The 22,995-nt window shown below is 39.5% G+C and overlaps 1 protein-coding gene across 3 annotated transcripts in view; it reads left to right on the top strand.

The window, feature by feature from the left end:
- Window positions 1–22,995, top strand: part of ltbp1 (latent transforming growth factor beta binding protein 1) — a 123,180-nt gene that overhangs the window by 12,741 nt on the left and 87,444 nt on the right. For all 3 annotated transcript variants that reach the window (XM_020647824.3, XM_065959470.1, XM_065959471.1), the window contains exon 3: window positions 12,941–13,298. In XM_020647824.3, coding sequence (XP_020503480.2) covers window positions 12,941–13,298 — 358 coding nt within the window. The remainder of the gene's footprint in view (window positions 1–12,940; window positions 13,299–22,995) is intronic.

The following is a 22,995-nucleotide window of genomic DNA, read 5'->3' on the forward strand; positions in this document are numbered from 1 at the left end:
AGTTCAGTAAAATGCCAACAAATACAAACCTTTTCTGTGTTCACATTGGTCGCTCCTCTTGTCTGTGTGCCATAGGTCAGATGTGTCAGATTAGAGGTGGGCAATATGGGAAAATATCATATCACGATTTATTTTTGGCAAAATCCCGATCACAATTTTATCACGATTTTTTTCATACTGATCTTTAGACAAATTTGTAAGTTACTGACCAGTTCAACCAAACTTATTTCCCTGTATAATGTTTTTAAATGCACAAAAACTGTGCTGACAAGTTTAATCTATTTGAAAAACATCTTTGTAGGAGGTCTGGAGGTCTCACCCAGAACATCTTTAGCAACATAAATGTCTTTCCTTCAATTTATCAATATTTATACACAATTTGAAGGTTTTCCTCACCACTTTGAAATTATGATTTAGTTATGTGTCCTCTTTTTATGTTCATCAGGAACTTTTTCACTCAGTGATGCATTCATTTAAAAACATGTAGACTTCAAGTTCTTGTGTTTCTGTTCTATTTTAGCCCTGCAGAGTTCCTACACCTCTTCATACAGGCTCTGCAGACTTTGTTGTTTTTTAAGACATCATTGGACTAACTTTATTTTAGTTTATATATAATCAAACATAATACAGAATGTGTTCATTCTGTGACACATGATCAAAGTAAGTTTTACTGACAGAAGGGTTTAATACATTGTTGATTGACAGACAGACAGTCACCATGGTTACTCACTCTCACCTGCCTGCTGCTTTGTAACGTTGTTTAGTGTAATCCCTATAAATTCGGTAATCACAACAGGTGAGCTTCGGGTGGAGAGGCTTGATAAGTAACTTTTAAAAACTGAGAGAGAGCAGAAAACACCGACAGCAACATTTGAAACACCGGGGTTATATCTCCCATCACTGTCTGTCTGAGCTCCTCTCTGTCTGACTCTCTGCAGACTGTGAACGTCTCTCCGGCTCCTTAAACGGTTTCTTGTTTCGCTATCCGAGATGTGAATTTAACTGGTCAAACTATGCAGATAAGTTAACTGTTGCTCACAGCGTGTCGGTTTGGAAAAATATCACAACAGTTGCATTTAACCGGGATGGAGTTGTTTTTGCAGACTTAAGTTTTGTTTTCGTTTTCACCGCTGTGGAGCAAAAGGGGAGGGGGAGACGCGTCTGTGTCAGAGCATAAACTGCAGCATGATAGAATAAACACATTAGCCCGGTTCTACGATCTCTCTGCTTTGGCAGATCGTCAGCACGTTAAAATCCTTCACGATCTAAGATCGTTATGTTGCCCACCACGATGTCAGATGGCACTTTTCATTTGTGAAAGCTTTGAACCGCAATGCATGATGGTATATATTTCTTGGTTAGTGACCATCGATTGTACAGTACTTTTTACAATGCATTATGGGATACAATGAGTCCACTATATGGAGAATGATAATACTCATTCATTAAGTTAATTCAGAAGTATGTACTTGGACATCTTCTGAAGTTTCTTTTTGTAGCCTTGCCCCCCCCCCCCCGTATCTCCCTTGCAGACCAATTTGAAAGATAAGGCAGACAGAGCAGCTTTTTTTCTTTCAGTTTCCATGTGACTACTTCAAACAGATCGCCTCTCCACTCCTCCATGAACAAGGGATGCTGTCAAACAGGGTAACAACATGAATGAACAATATTGTTCTGGTGCTGCCTTGCACACGACCCCAGGAGTCATTTCATTGCCGTGCATAGAGAGTTCTTTCATGTCGTCAGTAGAACCCCCACAACACCAGGCTTTCTTTCTTTTTTTTTTAAATGTTGAGGTAGGAATTCAACAACGTTAAAATGACCTCCTGTCCAAATGTTACCAACACATTGGATATTTTCTGAGCTTTTTTGCACTTAATATACAGTACACTGAGGCATAGTCCACACGTATGCGGGTATTTAAAAAAGTTTTTTCTGTGCGTTTTAACCTTTTGTAAACACAAAAGGTCATTGCATTTAAAGAGACACACACACCAAAACGGAGCGTTCTGAGAGAGCTGGTTTATACAGGGTCACAAACCTCCTCTGGTGCTTGATTCATGTTATATTTTGACCAAAGCACAGCACAGATGTTTCATTTAGACCACAGGGGGCTGTTTGAAAAGGTGGAGGAGGGGGATAATATGTCCTCTTTAAGTTGTTTATGTGCAGACGGGGAAAACTGAGTTTTGGGCTTGTAATGTCACACTGTGCGCCGGTTTGTCCTTCGTTTGACGTCATTGTGCGACGCTGTCACTTTTGTTTTCACAAGAATAGTACGATAGCAGCCGTAACCAAACTAGTGCTCCCGCTTGTTGATGGGCAGAGACGCCTGAATGGAAAAAAGGAAATAGTCATTGCAGAGAAATGGCGAGAACATCTTAGCTTCTCAAGGACATCGTTTTTGACTTGACATGCTCATGACAGCTGTAACAGTGTGTTTTGCATTTTCATGTGGATGAAGATTTTTTTGAGAAATTAGCATTTGGATGGGATTCTTTTTTAAACAGAGGAAAACCTCCTCAGGTGTCTTAAAGCTCCTGTGAGTTGTTTATCATAATAGTCTTGTTTGCTTTTGTAGCTCATAAAGAGTCATCAGTCTTAACTTCTGTTTCTTCACTTCTCACAGGAGCTTTAAGTAGACTTGAAAGGAAAGCTTATAACAGAAAAGACCTGTTAGTCATTCTTTATGTGGCAGAAGTCAAACCTTTTATCCAAGCAGAGGTCAAAAGTCTTACACTCATGTTGTTAATGGTGATGAGCTCTGAATTGTCCTTGTGCCTCTTTCCTTACTGCCATAAATAAGATATATTTGGGACATATCCGTATTGCTGTGGAGCACAGTTTGTTTTTGTTTGCTTCTTTTCTTGGCAGACATCCAACAACAACATGTGATTCAGCTTTCTAAAAGAAATCATCCGATTCAAGAGAAATGATCAGGAGACATTCCACTTCCTCCTCCAGACATGAAGTCAAATGTTGGCCAGTTATTGAGTTGCTGGGAAAAGTAGCTCTTTGTCAGTTCCATGTAAAGTGGAGACCTTATGGTAATCACACACAGAAAAAAAGATTCTTTGCAACTTTGTGGAATTACTTTCAGGAAATAAAAATATAAAGAAAAATACAGAAACACACACTCCAACTTCCTCCTGAACTTGGTTTGATTTTTTAGCTTTAAGGTGCAATATGTTGAAGTCTATTAGAATATTTAGATTAATAAAACATGACTTAATCTATGTTATATATTTTTTGTTATCAAAGTCAGAGAAATCCAGAATTTTGTAGTTGTAATGGGACGTGTCTTGTCATGGCAACCGCCATGAAAGAGCCGCCATGACAGAAAGGACATATTTATCGTTGCCATGGAAACATTGACCGTTACGTCAAAGACCGCTGCATAAGGAAGCGGGAACTGCTACTCAAAGCGGCCGTACTGTCGCTGTATGTGCTGCTGTGATTGAAACATCATGTCAATCATACTGGGGTACATCGTCCGTAAACCTGTTTTCTTCCTCAGGTCGGTTTCGCCCGTTTGTCTTGACAACGGCCAACCCGGTCAACTCTTGTATGCATAACTCTTAGTCTTTATGAAGGATGTGAGTTGTGCATAATTAGGGACGTGACAGATATGACTGTAAGCTGACAGGTTATAGCTGTCTGCCAGAGGGTTTAAACCTCGCCTCAGCTCCTCACCTGTGCCTGTTACTAGGTTGACTAGGTTGTATTTTTAATATGACGACCAACATCGATAGGCTTAAGATTTCCTTTCACTTACAAATTGGTTAAAAAATGAAATAACGCAGCCACATAAAATGCAGAATTAGAAAGATAAATAAGAAGTAAGAAATAACCTTTCGATTCAGTTATTTGCCAATTATGTGTTTTCCTACCGTAACATTTTTTTTTTCAAATCAGCCTTTAATTCTGCTGCACTGTCCTCAAACATCTTCATCACTTTTTCCAATTTTGCTTCTCAATGGAAGAGTACACAACGTTTAGATGTCAGCTTCTTAGTCTCTTGTTAAATGTTTCTTCTATTTGTTAAAATGACAAATGCTGCTGCTGGCAGGCTACTATTCTGCAGGTTATATAAGTGGAACTACTGGTAAGCATTCCTCAACAAGCCCTGTACATTTTTGTACGCACATAAAATATATGGCAATAGTATACTGACTTTTCCATCTGCCATATGTAAAAGGCTTCTCTCCCCCCTGAAAAAATATATTTTCTTCACGTGGGCTGGCTCGAGGAACACCTGGCCACTTGCTGACTCAAGTGATTTGCTGCTCATTGCCCAATGGATGTGGTCATTACAGCTCATTATTGTGTTCATCAGCAGCAGTGACAGCGGAGGCCTGCGTGCTGAATGCAGGTGTTGTAAGGTGAAAGGGGGGGTGCGGGGGGGCAGTAAATGCTTAGCAATGTGCCTGACACTTCAGTTCAACGGGCAACAGTGGGGTTCAAGTCGATTAAGACGTGACTGTTGCTCGGCATTGTGTCTGGAAGATGTCCACAGTCACCCCACTTAACCAGCTCAGCTGATAAAAGCTCCCTGAAATGAGTCATCCAACAATGGGAGGATTTCCTGCAGTGACAGATAACGGCACGCTGCAGAAAACAGCATCATTCATTATTCTCCTGCACTGGGCTGTGTCAACAGCAGAGAATGATCCTCGACTACATCTATGTTGTTGTTTGCTCAATATCATTTTAATGGCTGTCCTTTTTGGTAATGAAAGTCCAGAATTTAATGCTACACCTGGGAATAAAAAAAATGGATGTTTATTATAAATGTACCGTAACCATTCATATACGAATTGGGCGGCTAGTTAACCACATCCATCATAACCTGCACAGTTTTTAATTCAGCAGTCAAAAAGCCTTGTTTACCTTCCCCTCAAGAATGTGATTGAGGTCTTATTATTGTATTTATCTGTCTCTCTCCTTGAACCCATAAGTGCTGATACATTGAATATCTGTACATAAACTTGCATGAATTCAGACAGAAAAGACAGACCTGCGGAGATTGGAACAGAAATACTCTTTGTAAAATGTGAAACTCCCATTTTGCATAAACTCAAATGTAAACAGTTATAGCTTAATAGGATTGTTTTTTGTAACTACACAATGGATACATGAAGCTGGATGTCATCCTGATAATAAGTCAACCCAGAGCATTCACACAAAATGGACGATATTAGCGTCATATAACTTGACACTACCATGACTGCCTAACTTTTTAAAATCAGAGCAAATGATGACATTACTGTAATTAAATAAGTTAAACACATAATCCAGACTGAAATCTACAAAGATGCAGCAACAAATGCAGGAAGAACTGGCAGAAAATGAATATCTGACATTTTATGGACAAATTAAGGCTTATTAAATGACTTTACTATGATTAGTGCACTATAGATCTAGTAACAACGTTTTTTTTATCCCCCTGAATGTACTGTTGTCACAAATTTATTTTTTGTTTCAGACGTCAGAGTTCAGCTGCAGCCTCATTACACAGAGCTTATTTTAATTATCATTAATGAATCATTTAATTTGATATTTAGCTTGATGTTATATCTTATGCGTACAACAAGTAGACAGCTTCACTGCTATGTTTAGTCTCTGATACAGGTTTATCTCTTATCCTGAACATAAACTGCTCTGGATCAGGTTAGGTGTTCAGCATACGTCACCTTTTAATGAGGACATTTTTTCTTATGTAACTTTTGCTGCTTTGCTAAAGTGCTCATGATGGATAGGCCGGGTCTTTGTAATATAACAATGAGTAAGGTATTTTACCTGCTTTTTGTAACATAACAATGAGTAAGGTCTTTTACCTGCTTTTTGTAACATAACAATGAGTAAGGTCTTTTACCTGCTTTTTGTAAAGTGTCTCCAGATAACGCTTTTTATGAGTTGATGCTATACAAATAAAAATTGATTGATTGAGATTGATGGTGATCTACCCCTGTAAGAGGTGAATCACGTTTGTAGTGCTCTAAACCCTGAGTTAACCCAGGAGTTTCCTTGATAAACATGGTGTAGTTAAACCCTATATTAGAAGAGAATAACTGTGAACTGTATCTACCCAAACATCCATGTTAGGGTAAGTTCCATGTTGATTTTAGCCGTCCCTGTCAGAAGCAGTACACCTGGCGTGGTAAACATATTGATCTCATGAGTGTGTGCATTCTTTTGGAAGTGAGTAAAAGAAAGACGTAACTTCTCTTACAAAGTGCTTTCATCTTCTCAACACAGCTGTCTGCAGGAGCTGTAGTGATGAGGTAATTTTGGTTTTAGTGGTTATGTAAGCAGCCGATGTGACTCGATGGAAACTTTGTTAACCTTGTTTTAATGCTTTTTATACTCTGAGTTTACCACTAACAGATTACATTTCTTGCCAATAGTATCATTTTTGATAAAGCTAACACAAAACATATTAATGTAAGATTTTTATAATAACAAGCAAACAGGAAGACATACTGTAGTATTCAGACAAACATGGCCGTCATGGTTTAAGCTAGCAGTTATCAATCTGTGGGTGGCATGTTTACAGTAACCTCCATAGACTGTATACAGCTTTGTCTTCCAATGAATTTCATGACTACTAAATAATAAATGTATAAAACAGCTATCCTGCTATTCTATTGTAAAATGGATGTCGGACAAACTGAGCCAGAGCATACCGTGTCCTGTACTTCAGGAGCTTATTGAATAGCGAGTCAAAATGCCTATCTCTGCCCTCTTACTGTATTGTGAAGTTCTTCTTGACATATGAATATTCTTCTGAAGATGGTGGTGATATATCAGACAAGTTTCTACTATTTGTAGACTTTCAATACAGACGTGTGTAATTTTGAGTTTTCTGAGTCATCAAGGCCTCTGAACAACTCGAATCTATTCACATTGCAGCTGAAGTTGATAAAACTAATAATAAGTTAATGATAGCTTCAGGTAATTATCAACAGAATTAACTGATGAACAGATAACGGAGTTGACACCTTCGTTGATGGATAACGGTTAAAGGAAGAATGTGTGACTTTTTCATCCAGTAGATGTTGCCCTTGAGCACCAGCATGAAACCAAAACAAACTGCTGTTTGGTGGACGCCTCCGCTCTCCTACAGTGACACACCTCCAACCCCTCGCCACTCACATTCAGACAAAGGAGCTATTGATTAGAACGCACCATAATTAAGCTCCATTAAGAGCAAGCAGCGGACTAAATTGTCTTTTGCTCGAGCTGCAATTGCTTGTGGCCTTCATTGTTGTGTTAGCATGCTAATGTTAGCACACTGGTTAACTCATAGCTTCATATTGGACATTAATTGACATGGAATGACCGAGATTTAAACACACTTATGTGACATCCAATAAAGCACAGAGTAGGATACAGGCCGTCTTAACCATGTAAACTTGAAGACAACAGTTCAGCTGGCTGGACTCACACTCCTCACTTCTTATTGTAGACAGTCATTCATTCAGAGACATTTACAGAGGATATACTTGATTTCCGCTGTATTTATATGTCACATTTCACACATTCTTAGTTTGTAGGAGAACATTTTTGATGCACTGTTCCCACCTGTGGCAGATAGACGCAGAGGGTAGGTGTGAGTTGGGACAGGGTGGTCAGCAGGGTCCCAATAACAAAATCTTGTTATAAAATGACCATGTGCACTGTTATGTTACAGCGCATTGAATTCAAGTCAAAGTGGATTTAGCCCGTTCTTGTGAATAACTGCGATGTTTAATATGATAGAGATTTTAAGGTGCAGCGTCATTGCTGGCCAGAGGAAAGATAAGCGTATCTCTCGCCCACAGGATTAGTGAGGCCCATAGACTCTCCACAGACAGTCTTATCAGAGTTAATCTGAACTGTGAGGGCCAGCAGTGACTCAGATAATGAGGAATTCAATACCTCATATATCGATGTCGCATTTCACCGCTACCTACTTCTGAATTCAGAGAACATCTGTCCCAGCCACATGCAAGGTTAAACAGGCTGTAGCAGTTACCCATAAAGCACTGGCAATTTTCTCTCCTCCACTTAGACATTTTAAGGTCTTGCAACAAGGCAGTGGGACAAAGAAAATCATTATGCCTCCCTGTTATTGCCTCTCACTCTGCATCTCTACCACAGTCTGACTCTGACACACACACACACACAAAATATTTTTAACTCTTGGAGGCTCCTTTACAGACCTCGGGTCTGGGTGTGGAGGAGTTCCCTGAGCCCCATATCCAGCGTGGTCTGATCAAAAGAGCAAGGACATCAGCATGACTGATCTTTTTCCTGTCCCCAGCTAACAAGTAAATTACTAACACTTAGTCCGTCACCCCCTTCAGAGAACATCGCTGTTATGTAGCTGACCTCAGTGTGAGGGAGAGGAAGAGAGAAAACTATTCACAGAACAGATGGCAGCCTGAGCTCCAGGCCAGAGAGGGGTGGAGGGGCAATGAAAACTATTTACGCTACTCGGAAAAGAAAGCAAAAAAGTCCAAAATGGAAAACTAACAGTGGGGTAACTTCAAACTTAAACAAATAACTTAGCTCTAGGGGGTAGGAAAGCAATGATGTCATCTTTGAGGTAATAACTCAGGGTGTAACTCAGTCAATAAGAGATTGTGAAACAAAAAACATTTGAACTCAGGTTTTTTTCAAAGTATATATTGGGCTGCAAATGTCCTAGAAAATGTAGCATTTTGATGCTACTTTTTCCTTGATACTTAAGCATTAAATGTATAAAAACATTTCAAATGTTCTGTTTTTTTGTTCAGTTAATTAATTGGTGACCCATGACAGACTTTGCTTAAAGTGCTAACTATGTACATTTGATTAGTCAGATATGGCCATGAAAATATTGGCCACAAATTCACACCATTATATTAGGGGGGCGGGCCGCCCCCCTAATATAATGGTAGGGGAAACACTGCTGTTACTTTACATCCAGACAGTAGAGCAAGAACAGAAGGCCAACTAGCTGGGGCTACAGTGAGGGTGCAATTCCCTAATTTGGAGCCAAAATGATGGCTAGACTCTTGCGCTAACCAAAGCCAGCAATAAACTTACTGATAAACCAAACCAGTCAAAGATCCCTCAGATCAGTACAGTACACAGCGGAACAGATTCTTGTTTTGGTTTGACACTAACGGTTATGTAAAGTTCAGTTGTGTTAGTGCTCTTATGCCTCCTCTCCTCTACTCTGCTAGTCAACAGAGCTGTAAATCTTCTGTCTTTCACATCAAATTACTAATGAAAACTAACCTTCTCATGACATTTATTTGACGAGTAGTTTGATTTTAAAGTTTGCCCAATGCACCATCTGTTAACATGGAGGAGGCGAGGTTTATGACCAATCTGCAGCCAGTCAGCAGGGGGAGCTCTAAATCTTTAGGTTTCACTTATCTCATGCTCTTGTGCTGTACTTTTTTATACAATCTATAGATGAAACCCCAACTAGCCATCAGCTACCCTCAGACTAATTGGTATTGATTTAGTGGACATTGCAAGGTTAGCTAGCATGACTAGCTAAGGGCTATGGCTACACAGTAGCAAGTTGTCCTCACGAAAAAGGTTGGAAATATGGGATTTACTTTTTGGAACAAATGATCCAACAAATGATTTTCTCAAAGCAGACAGAGAGAGTATAGTCTCTACCGTGATTAATCCATCACACTGCATCCTATCCGTCATGTGGGTTGTGGACAGGTTGGACAAGTTCTAATTTGTGTAAAGAAAAAGAGTCCTTGTGATTTTCCAGAGAAATCTGGACATGTTTGGTGTTTCCTATAGGTTTGGGGAAGATGAAGTGGGAGGGGAGGCAGAGGGGTGGCATGGCAAAAGTAAAAAACTGTTTTCCTTGTGCCAGCAGATGTCTTTCATCAGGCATTTGGTTTTCCCTTCATTAATCATTTTCACAAAATCTCAAAGCCGCTAATTAGACTAACAAGCTTAGAGAGGAGGAGACACACCCACATGGGACCCTGGGGAGAGCGAGGGGGACCGGCCTCTTTCTGAGTCATATCCCCTGCTGGCTTTAAAACACATGCCCACACACACTGACACACACACTTTCTCGTTTGAAAGTGGCTAAGGGAGTGTTGCTGTAGTACCTCTATCTGTAAACCAGTTTGAGTTTTAAACCTCACAGACTGAAAGTGATTAAACCACCAGCACATCAACAAAAAACACATTTCATTTGTAGCAGTATTTGAAGGCCAAAGACCAAATCCGTTGTGAATATGAATTCTTAAGCACTGATGTATTTGTGTTGCTTTGCAAAATCACCTTGGGTTGTATGAGTCACTGGGGTTTGCTTTTTCACGCATCTTTATGTATTGAAAAAAATGTGGCGACTCATTGGAGATAAACGTGTGCCAACACTTTATCAATGGAAAAATGCTAACATTTTAACACCAACATGTCTGTACAGTAATATGTTTCCACTGGGATCCCTTCCTCTCATTAGTGTAACTATAATAGTGTATGCTTTTTAGCAGGTGATTTCAGGTCGTGGCTGTCTTATGCTACTCGTCGTGCTACTCAATTCCTCCTCCTTACATTTGTGTCTGACACACTTGAATAAAGTTTTTCTGAAAACAGAAATCTCACTCTTAATTGGCATGCAGGTATGTTCACATTTGACGTCTTTGTAGAATGAACTCTTGTATTATAAGAGCCACTGGAGCTCAGATAGGCCGTGGCTGTTCATTTCTGTTGTTACCCAAGTTATTCTGCTTTCATGCTGCCTACCTCACACCCATCTTGTGTGGCTCAAATCAGCTTCATTTAACATTTTAGGAAAGGTGTACCATTACTTTATTTGTTTTATGTACATCACAGACACCTGTATTACTGACCTGTCACACATGTGCAATGTGGTGATTCTTGGAGACAGAATGTAATGAGATCTAAGTGTATAGATGCTACAGGGAGAAATTAAAAAGCAGTAATGGCTGTAGGTTATCACAGATACGTTTAGTCCTGTACAGCACAAATTATTACAACAGGACCTATAGGTGAAACATGAATCAGAATCAGAAATAAACTATTAATCCCAGAGGTAAATTCGTTAAAGCAGGGTGACCTTGTGTCAAAAGTTGAAAAATATTCAGAGATGACCTTGTGTGTGTCTGTGAACATACAACTGTAAGATTTGTGCTGACATTTATGTTGCTTTGACATGTGTTGTTGGATTCACTTTCATTTTGGCTGCAGTCTGTTTTATGTTCACTGCAACTTTTTTTTACAAATAAGTTGTAAACATGAGCTTGGCTTGAAGGATTTGCATATGTTAGACAAAAGCATTGCCCAGAACCTGTCCATCCAACGAGAAACAGCTATAAACTGGGCGCAGGCAATTTAAACAGTGACACCACCTCTGCATTGTGTCAAAATGTCGGTTTGCTGCTGCACCTCATTAAAACGCTCCAACTATAACTGTGTGCTTTAGTCTTCTTGATGTGTCCTGTGTGCTGGGGCACCGCTTTAAGTCTGATTAGTACATGATGTTTCCTCAAGCCTTTCTTAGACACTTTTACCGTTACCGACATCTTTGGACTTCAGCTGCTTTAGCAAACAGTAACATAGCTTCACAACCCTGATCTCCTCCTTTTTTATTTTCTTACTGTGATGAGTGTATACAGAAATATGAAAGTCAAAAACTTAAATGGGAGAATAACCACCCTACTCTGTCCAGACCTTCCTAGCAACCTACTAATTGTCTAAAATTGGTATGGGGTAATAAGCTAGGTCCTTCTTCTGCTGTAAATAGGAACGGCCACCACCCTTATAGGCTACATTTATGAACATGGGTCAAAGTGAGCCTTAGCTGGTCAGTTTTCAGCTCCACCTCCTGAAATGATTTACACCTCATTGGAAAACAGCTCTCTCCCTCATAAAATCAAAAGCACACACTCTTAGCTTGTAACACTCACTTTCAGACTCTGGCTCACCCTGATCAAACAAAGATAGAAATAAGGCTCCTTTTTTTAATATTAGAATTTTTATTTTTTTTAGATTTTTTTTGGGGCTTTTTTGTGCCTTTAATGCAGAGAGAGGACAGTGGATAGAGTCGGAAACCAGGGAGAGAGAGCGGGGAATGACATGTGGAAAGGGGCCACGGATGGAGGTGAACCCGGGCCTACTGCTCGAGATGAGAGTCTCAATACATGGGATGTGCGCCCTAACCATTGCACCACCAGCGCGCCCCAATATTAGAATATTTAAATGTGTGGGAGGTCCTGTACATAAATACAGGTAACCTATAGATGAACTGATTCGATTTTGGAGGTCAAAGGTCAATGTGATTGTTTCATGAGTGTTTTATTTGGAAACAATCTAGAATATTGTATATATATATTTTTTTTAAAAGCTTCTACTTGGACTCAAGGAGCTCATTATATGTGGTGCAATACAGCTCAGGAGATGGTGCTCAGGAAGTGTTACTCGTTACCAGACCAATTTCCAGAATTGGTCTGCACAGGGACTTCCCAACCCAAGTCCTTACAGACTGAGTTACTGCCACCCAAAGCAGTCTAAATCTGAGGCGTCTGGTCCTCAAAACTTCAATTAAGAGCTTTCACACCAACCCCAAATGAACAGTCAGATGGCAAATGCAGCAGGGTTTGTTTGAACCACCAGGTTTAAGTTTGCATTTAAAACTGTGATGATATGTGATTGTGCATTTCTGTCAAAGTGTGTGATGTAAGCTCTTCATTTATGCTAAAATGAATGAGGTGCAAAGTGAACGAGTGGTCATTTGATGTCATGAAAAGTCAAGTAGAGTTTATCTTTATGCTTTCATCTGTTTCACTTTTTTTGAGTATATCTGACCTCTTACCTCATTTTCATTCTCCATCTGTCTCTCTTTCCCCTTTTCTTTTTCTTCTCCCTCTCTCTCTCTTTCTCTCTCCTCTGTCTGGGTTTTGTTTTGTAGCCAATTGCATCCCTCAATGCCAGAATGGAGGAATGTGCCTCAGGCCTCAGCTCTGTGTCTGCAAGCCTGGCTCCAATGGGAAGGCATGCGAACAGAAGGTGCCCACACACCCCTTCCCAGCAGTGCCCGGGAATGGACCCACCACCGGGCACAACACTGGTCACACAAACGGACACACAACTGGTCACACTAATGGATACAATGTGGTCCCACAGCGGCCCATACCTCAACAATTGCCCCCCAGTGGTTACGCCTCTGCCCCCTCTCCACCCAGTAACATGGCACAGATGAAACTCACCGTCAAGCCAGCCCCTCAGCTTGTGAGACCACATTACATCCAGCAGCACATCCAGCAGCAGTGAGTACCATGCTTTGTTTCCCTTTAATTATTCAGAAAATATTAGTGGAGCCTCATGCTGTGTTGTACCGTCTTCACAGTGACATAGTTTACTTGTTGACTGTGAGAGGTCACTAGGACAACTTGTGTTTTTTTTCACTGCCCGAGCTGCCCATAAATCCTGCTACTGATGACTCTTGACTTCTCCTCTGAAGTGGATCCACTTCACAGCAGCATTTAAAAGTCCAGCTGCATGGCGCTGTCAAAATTCACAATACTTTGATACTTTTCAATACCACATGTTTTAAAACAATACCATCGCTGTTATTTTTGTGATTGATGGAACTAAAAAGTCCCAAAACTTTTTAAAAAAAATGCAAATCTTCAGTCATGTTATTTACCAGAAGCTGCCATGAGAGAAAGAGACAGAACACTGTCTGAATTACACAAATATGTTGACCATATTTTAGTACTGGATCATTGCTAATGTATTTGTGCAAGTTCGACAGTTTGTTGGAGTTTGCCTGCATTTTAATTAGCATATAAAACAAGTATATTACCCAGCATTGGATTTCTATTCCCGTTGCTGTGATATCGACACAGGAATGGATATAATTAGATTAGAAGGAGTTTAGTGATCTGGGATCATGACTGCAGCATGGTAGAGTGATGAGTTATCTATTTGAGCAGGAGGTGGAGAAAGTAGGTTAACATACCACAATAGTAAAGATTAAAACATCACATAAAAGACAGATCATCTAACACCTTTAAGAAACAGAGGGGCCTCATTTGTTTGACATAGTTTGCTGTCCGGTGTAGTCTCAGGAGAAGGACATCAGGACATGACATTTCACAAAAATATGGAAGGAGGCAGTGGATCAAAAAATGAAGGAAAATGTCCTACAAATGATCCAGTTTAGATTTGAGTTATTCTCAATCCTGCCTGTTCTTGTGCCTTTTAAACTGCTTTAACATGAAATGCTGGTGATAAGCATTTATTTGCGTTGTCTTTTTCATGAACAAATGGAGAGGCCAATGTTATTGTTAAACGTATTGACCAGAAAAAAAACATGGTGAAATCTCTGTTCATAATGCCATGACAAATAAAGACTAAATAGTTGGCTCTGTTAGGGTGGACAACAAAAGTTAGCTGCAACAACTGCACCACAGTTACAAATAGTCACTGCCTCCAAACAACTTTCTATTTGTCGGTGATGATTTTTACCAGATGCATGTCAATGACAAAGCCACATAAAGCTCCCTGGGTAACATCAGTAAAATACTTGACATTTTCCATTTTTTTTGCCCGTTAACTAAATGTTAACTGTGCATAGAGAGAACATAGTTAGTCTGACCTTTTACAGTTTTTACCATCTCTAAATCATCAAAGATGACGATACAGTTGAGTGCACCAAGAAGTGAATGTCTGTCACCACAGGTACAGTTAGGGGCTGTTGTAAAAGTGTAATACAGCCTTTTTGCACTTGGAAACAAGTTCAAGTCCTATTGTTCATTTCTCTGTTTTGGACATATGTGTTCATTGCACTTTCCACAAGTAAAAGTTTAAAGAAAGTGAAATGTGATTTACAGATTTAAGGCTTGGTAGAACGTCCATACCAATAAAATAGGCCTAATTCTCTTGTTTCCTATTGGAGTGTCCAAACTGCCTGTGAGGGATGCTGAACGCCGGTTTTGCCCCGTTTCCATTTTCCCCCTCTGTCGCTCGTGTAGACGAAGAAAGAGCGTGGAAGAGGGCTCTACAAGACACTCACACTCGCTTTTCTCACTCAACAGAGCTTGTAAGCTTGTTGCACAAAGGGGAGATATCGGTGCATAAATAATATCCACATCCGTGATTAAAATGTTGAGCTTCGACTTGTGTCGACAACACCCGAGCCGTTTATTGACCAGCCTGTATACAGAGCACCGCACTTCAGTTTGTCCACCTTCAATACAAAAGCACTAGATGTCATATTGTTTGCAAGGGGATACTGAAATTCACAAAGTTATTTATTTAATAGATGCAGTGCGGACAGCCAGCGTATGATCATGCACGATGTAACGCGATATATAAAGCTTGTATGATGTTAAGACACGGTGTGAATGTAATGACTTTTAGATGACTAAAACAGGACCACAATGTTTTGAGTTGTGGTCCACTTAAACAAGACGAAAACTATTGAGGGCAACAAATAACTAAAATGTGAATAAAACAAATAGGTCTTTTTGTCTAAAGACTAAAGCTCAAGTGTCCTGAGGCAAACCTTGGATTACACTTTGTGGTGTCTGCATGGTCTGCTCAGTACATGTTTATATCAACCTGAGGCCTGTTTGTGTTACTTTGCCACATTTTCACAGTTTTGGATTTTACAGAGAGGTCTTCTTTTCCTTCAGGTTCATATCTCTAACATCTTGGCCTTCCATTTTTTGGCTAATTATCTCGATTGAGGGAGCACAGGGAAAAAAGATATAAACAATCAATTCTCAGCGTTGTGTTTTTGCTTCACACCTTCTCGTAATTCACTGGCACTAACAGCACGCTTTCTGTCAAACGTTTCCCTAACCTGGCATGAGTCTTCGTCTGGTGATAATCACACCGGCTGTGTGTTTAGTCGCACACTGACTCTTTGACAGCATGCTGAATGGTAAGACCTGCCAGCCAACTCTACACAATTGCTGCTATGAGCATGGGGAATATTGTGTGTGTTTTTTTGTTTTTTTTTAGAAGCATGGATCTCTCACTTCTTAGTCTGTGTTATTACAGTTTGCCTGGCCAGTATACTCACATTATCACCATCCATCAGTGTAATAATGGGTAAAAATGTCTCCCCCTGCACTTTCACAAGTGGAGCTGAAATGCTGTTAACTCCCGCTGTGGTTAACTGTTAGTTTGTTTTTCCTGTCACCACAGCAGACGACTGGAGAATGTTTAGTCACATCAAGCACGGTTAAAACTTCCCCGATGTCTTGACAGGTCCAAACAGTGTGTAAAAAACCTCCACATCTTTCTGCTCACTTTCTTGCAGAATGTAAATGTAAATATCCCAAATCCCTATGCATAGGTCCAATTACTGTGGCACAGATCAGGCCCGACGTGTGATACTCATGGATGATATCTGAAATGTTATTGAATATATTACATGAGCTCTGTCCAACATGCACTGTGTAATATGTCAGAGTTTTTTTTTTTTTTTTTTTTTTTTTAATGCTCTGCACAGGCACAAGTAATTGCTACCAGATCAGTGTCCTCGAAAGCTGCTCTCAATTTGCAGAAGGGATTTATCTCTCACAAGGAGCTGGCCTCCTATTGGTTCTAGTAATGGAGCAGTTAGATCATCTGATAGGATAAGAAACGGGAATAAACCCAATGAAAGGAATATTTTATCAGATCATGAGAACTTACGTTTGTGATAGAGTCAAAGAGATCGGAAAGTATAATGTAATTACAAATGTGTATATTATCAGTTTTAATTGAAATAGATTCGAGTTTGATATCTGAATCATAGACTGTAAATATAATTGGACGAAGCCTGAGTAACGTCAGCCACCTTTTACTTCAGGAGGCTCATCGGCAGCAGATGCCATTCTAGAAATCCTGTCTCTTCCTAACTTTCAGTCAACCTAACGACAGGCTGAGAGCTGAAGCGGGTTTAAAGCCTCTTGACAAACTGTTTCATCACGCCCACCTGTCAATTATGTCAGCTACACACCTAACTATGGATAACACGTATTGTTTATTAAAATCAAAACGGAGCTGTTTAAAAAAAATCATCCCCTGTACAGTGTGTGCCCATGAGGACAATAACTAATCACACCTATTTGTTTTTTTAGTACCAGGCTGTAGACATGTTCATTTCTGCTGTAAAAACTGATTTTTTTGGCTGTTGTGTGTTTGTGACTTCCTGTGTTCCTGGAGCCAGCCTCAAGCAGACACTCGACAAACTGCAGGATTTTGCACTTCCTGTATTTTTCAAAACCAGAGGTTGCTGCTTGATCTGAATTCAGTATATTTTGTCTTTATTACCTTCATCGGCTATTACAAACACATTCTATAGTTATGTGACCTCTGCAATATATTACCATCAATTTCAGAAATGTAATGTTTCCTCTCCCTGTTGTTCACATTCAAACAATAATTATACTAATATTTATAACATTATTTATGTAGAACCTTTCAAAATAAAAGTTCCAACGTGCTTTTGATATAAAACAAAGCAAAATAGTCAAACAAATAGAAAATAAAACAAATAAATACATCTAATGAGATAATATAATATATTTATTTGGTTGTCACAACAGCTCACATGAGAGGGCAAAGGTAATCAAATAGATAACACAAATGAACAAATAAAAATGTGCTGACAATAATAAAATTCAATGGGAAATATAGTATTGACAATAACAATATATATATATATATATATATATATATATATATATATATATATATACTTTGTATGAACACCTTCACGTGTGGTAAATTAAGAAACAGTTGTATGAGTTGGATGTTGATATGATGAAGTGAATATAGTGACTATGAATGAATAAAAATGGATAAACATTTAATTGCAGACTAGAGATGAGGTATTTATGGGACAGTATGTACAAGTATTCACATTTGTTTATTTGTAGGATCCGCATTAACTGCTCCCTAGAGCACAGCTGTTCTTCCTGGCTCAGTGGCTCAGTGATAGGTCAGGGGTTCGAATCCCATCTCCTGCAGCCACATGTCTGATGTGTCCTTGGGCAAGACGCTAAACTCCAATTTGCTCCCACTTCTTCGGTGGTGTATGGATGTGTTTGAATGGGATGAATTAATACTGATGGACACTTTACAAAGCGGCCTCTGCCTTCAGTTTGTGAATGGATGTGAATGGGTAGGTGTGAGCTGTGGTGTAATGGCTGTGTACTCAGAAGACTAGAAAAGAGTTATACAAGCTCAAGACCATTTACATATACTTACATAATTAAAATATACCTGTAAGAATAAATATGGACAACTTCACATTTGCATACACACACTATACACTTATGTATGAAATACCTGGGTCACATGGTAGAGATGCTGTTCTATAGTGGGACTGTTGTTGGTATGGCAGACGTTGCCGTAGTGCTCCTTCTTACAGGGTGGGCGTAGCAGTCTGCTGCTGAAGGAGCTGCTCAAATGAACAGGTAAATAAGAACATCAATGAAACCCATATATATCTCACTACAAACGTGTGAAAGAAAAACAACAAAGCATTAAGAAAATGCTAACCTTTAAAAGTGACTTTCAAGGAGAGGACACTGAGTCCCTGCTTGACACATGTGGGGCTCGGACTGCAAAGGCTCAGTCACCTTTTGTGACCATTTGAGTTTTAGGATCAACCAGTAGCACCCGGCTGGAGGATCTCAGGCAGCAGTCAGGCTCATGGGGATTAAGCAAATCACAGTTAAAAGGTGGGGCCTAGCTGTTTGAAGCTTTAAAAACAAGTAATAGGATCAGTTCTGCAACTCACAGGTTGCTAGTGAAGGGGAGCTTGGACAGGTGTAGTGTGGTCCCTTCTCTTACTGTGCATTAAGAGCCTTGCAGCAGTGTTATGAATGAATTGTCGTCTTTTGGTGTCTTGTTGCTAATGCCTGAATACAGGATATTCCAATAGTGGAGTCTGGAAGAAATAAATGCCTGGGTGACTTAATCAAAGTCACCAGGAGGAAGACACGACCTGGTTTGCTTGATTGTGTGAGCTGAGCAAAGCAGGACTGCATAACTTTTCATGTTAGCACAATGAAGCAGAAAGCACTGAAACCAAACTGTTTGGACACTGACACTCACTCATGCTACATTCCGATGTTAGGAAATGACTGTTTTAGGAAATGTTTGAGAAATTGTCGAATGTTAAAGAACACAAATTCAGGACAGTTTCATTTTAAACCATGTTAACCTCCAGTAAGAGCATTTCTTAACATAAATCTCTCTCTAACTTTTTCATGATGGTTTGGTAATACAAGTTTTCTAGTTTGCAAACATCATTCATGAAAAACTATTATATCATATAAGCGCCCCCATAACTGTTATCGTTAGACTGCATCAAAAAAGGCAGAAAATGAGGAGTCCTGCATCATCCTGACTGGGTTCAATTGCACTATAACTACCATCTCATTTAACGGTATCTGTTACAAAACACTGTAAAACACTGTTATGTGTGTTTTCTGATCTGCCATTATCAATTTAATTTGACTTTGGCACAAAAATGTCTTGGTTGAGGTTAAAGATTAGCATTATTCTTTCCCCTGTTCTCTCCTCTGTGTGTTGTTGAAGCTTTCACTCCCATGGTTTGATAGAGGCCCGGGCTGATAAGAAGGGGAGCAAAGAGGGACGACAGAGGAAGTGGAGAGAGATGACGCTGGTCTGAAAGAACTTGAAGAATTTGAAAAATATCAGGGAGTGTTATTTTAATAATTTGTTTAAAGGACATGGCAATTCTTTCACTGATGTGTCATTATGTTTCATTTTCGGTGGAAAAATAAAGAAATAATAGTCATCAAGCCGCCCATCAAGCCACATCCCCCTTCGGTCCTGACACATGAGACACGATTAAGACAGCTGCTGGTGACCACAGACAGATAATGTTTAACAAGTGACAAATCCTCGTTAGTTTTTTAATGACTGCTTCAACACACTGAAGTTATCTGGTGGTATCTGTGTATTCAAAAACTAGAACATAGCTAAATAACAGTTAATGCAATCTATCAAACTACCCAAGATGTTTTCTCTTGGTTTATTGAATGTTTCCTTAGTATCAACATATTTTTGAGGTTTAATCATATTTTGTGTAGTTTGCTAAAAGCCCAGAATGATAATAAGGAAAGCGGTAAACAGAGAAAGTGGTGAACAATGATACTGGTGTTAAAGGTCACATATGATCCTCCTTTTCTACCAGTTCACATAAGTCTCAGAGCTCCCCCAAACGTGTGTGTGAAGTTTCTTGTTCTAAATCCACTCTGATCATGTATTTAATCATACCTATAAACCCCTCTATTTTAGCCCTGCTCAGAACAGGCTTTTTCTGTGTCTGTACCTTTAAATGTAGATTAGCTTTATCTGACCACGCCCCCTCTCTGGAAGGGGGATGAGCTTGGGGTTTCTCGCTCCATGTCCTATTGTTTACAGCAGGGGTGCCCAACCTTTTTTAAACCAAGATCTACTTTTAAAGTTACCAGTCTGCAGAGATCTACCTGTCCACATAGTGAGCCGTAGCCTTTACCGACAGCCTCCAAATGCATTTAATACTCACACAACAAACAGAAAATAATTTCAGATATAATAAATGAGAGTTCTGTAAAAAATAATGCAAATTTTTTAAACTCTTATTTTAGGGTAGGCTACATTTTAATATTACGTTTGTATTTATATCACATATGTTTTTCCCTTAATTTAGTTTACAACAAACAACTTTAATCTGTGTGGAGATGTTCACAGACTACAGCAGGCTGCTGTGAGATGATTTTGCTTTTGTTAAATTAGCTGCAGACACGGTGAGAGTGAACGGAGTAAAGTCCAACCGACCGTTTGATCGGGTCACGTGTGTTCCCACCTCGGTCCGTACGGATCACGGATCAACTGTGTGCTGTAGCACTAAAAGTAAAAAGTAAAAAGGTTCGCGTGGTGGCTGGCGCTCCAGTGCAAGTGTGTGTGCGTGTGTGTGTGCGTGTGCGTGTGCGTTTGCGCTGTATGTTGGTGTGTCTCGTCCCCCGCGATGCTCACAGTCATGACAGCAGAGAGGAGCAGAGAAAAGTAGCTGCAGCTTCATCAAATGCGCTTAATACTCGTAGCATAGTTTCTATATATGACTTTTTGGTAAAACATTTACCCCCCCGGTTTTACCTGCACGTCATTGCGCATGCCTGCACTCTCTCTTGCGCGCACTCTCTCTCTCTCTCTCTCTCTCTCTCGCTCCCCCGCTCGCTCTCTCATGCACGCAGCAATTTCATGAATAAATGAAAAATTAAATACACACAGGTCGGAAGTATACTTGGGCTCCCCACACAGGTATCGTGTGTGGGAAACACTGCAATGAGATGAAATTGAAATCACTTTTCTATTTTACAATTGTATTTTATATTGACAAAACATCTCGCGATCGACTGAGAATCAGTCAGCGATCTACCTGTCGATCGCGATCGACTGTTTGGGCACCCCTGGTTTACAGTGAGAAGGCAGATGATGGCATGAAGGGAAAACCCCTAAACGGCCTGTTTGAGCACACATTTTCTGAAAAGCTGAGCAGGCAAAAGACGAAGAGGATGGACTTTTCTCATAAGTGGGGGGTTTGTAGACAGACTAGGGACACATATTAGTGCTAGAAAAACACGGTCAAGTATATTTACAAGATATGTGACCTTGAAAGAACTTAAATGATTTTGAGCATAAAATAAAAAAGTGTTTTATTCTGACCATTGATAAATCTGCATGTTTATTTGACTGAGGAAAAAAAAAAATCAACATTTCTAAAATCAGACTTTAAAGTGTTCATCTGCAACCAGCAGGCTAATTTATCTTCATGATCAGACAAGTCATAAATTATTAGGCCATTATAGCGCAATTTCCATTTAATACATGAATTTCTAAACCAGAATTTTAAATACAGTTTTGTTAATGAAATAAATCAAATGTATATGCCATATTCTTGTATTTAATATTTTGACAATAAAAATTTGATTTACTGAATTTTATTTGATTAAACTCAAAGTTCAAAAAGCTATGCTTCAACTAATTTCAAACTGAATAGTTTTTAACTGAGAATCACCTGCACAGCAATAAAATACAACAGTCATCAAGCCACACTACACTCTGGCTTTAATCTAGATTTCAATATCAGAATCTAGCAGAATAGATGAAAGGGAGAAATCAGAGAATCGATGAATTCACGTTACAAACCCAACAAAAACTATTTGGTGCCTTTTACAAAGAATACAAGATATTTATGTTAAACACTAATTCCATCTATTCAGAGGTGGATAAACTATTCCAAAACATAAAACATAATGTTATTAAAAATGAAATCGTTTGCCGCTCTCCTAGCTCACGTGGTAAAGAGGTAACTCGTGAGTCCTCATTGTATCTGTTTGATCACAACCTGGGCCCTTTGCATCATTCCTTCCTTTGTCTCTCCTGTTGTACCTGTCTCTCTCCAGATTACCTTATCCAGTTAAGACAAAAATCCCCCAAAATCTTTTTGGACGTTTTGTACATTTGTTTCGGAAAGCTTGTTTAAATTTACTGTACATACAAATAAATCAAATTTTCTGACCAATACAGCCAGTACCTGTGGCCTCTTTCATACATATTGTGTGTATGAAAGTGTTTCACAAGCTAAATCTTGAAGAAGACTGACATGTAAGAGGTAGTAAGATTGAGTAAACAGTAGCCCTCACACACACTCAGGCACACACACTTAACGCTAATCTTCCTTGCTGGCTCCAACGTTGTGCATTGCTAATATTCTGCCTTCTACTGGCAGTACAATATGAAAGAACCAAAAGACAAAAATGCCCTGCATCCCTACTCAGCTTAAATGCTTTCTATGTGATTTTTCACACTTAAATGTAATATAAATCAAGTATATCCTCTGAAAATAACTCTGTGAATCATGACTGTCTACAATGGGTGTAACACCCGAGTCCCACTGTCTGTGATGTTTTCAGAGTTTTCAGAGTCATATCTTCAGTTTGTTTA

This window comes from Labrus bergylta, chromosome 10, assembly GCF_963930695.1.
Source record: "Labrus bergylta chromosome 10, fLabBer1.1, whole genome shotgun sequence".
Taxonomy (NCBI): domain Eukaryota; kingdom Metazoa; phylum Chordata; class Actinopteri; order Labriformes; family Labridae; genus Labrus; species Labrus bergylta.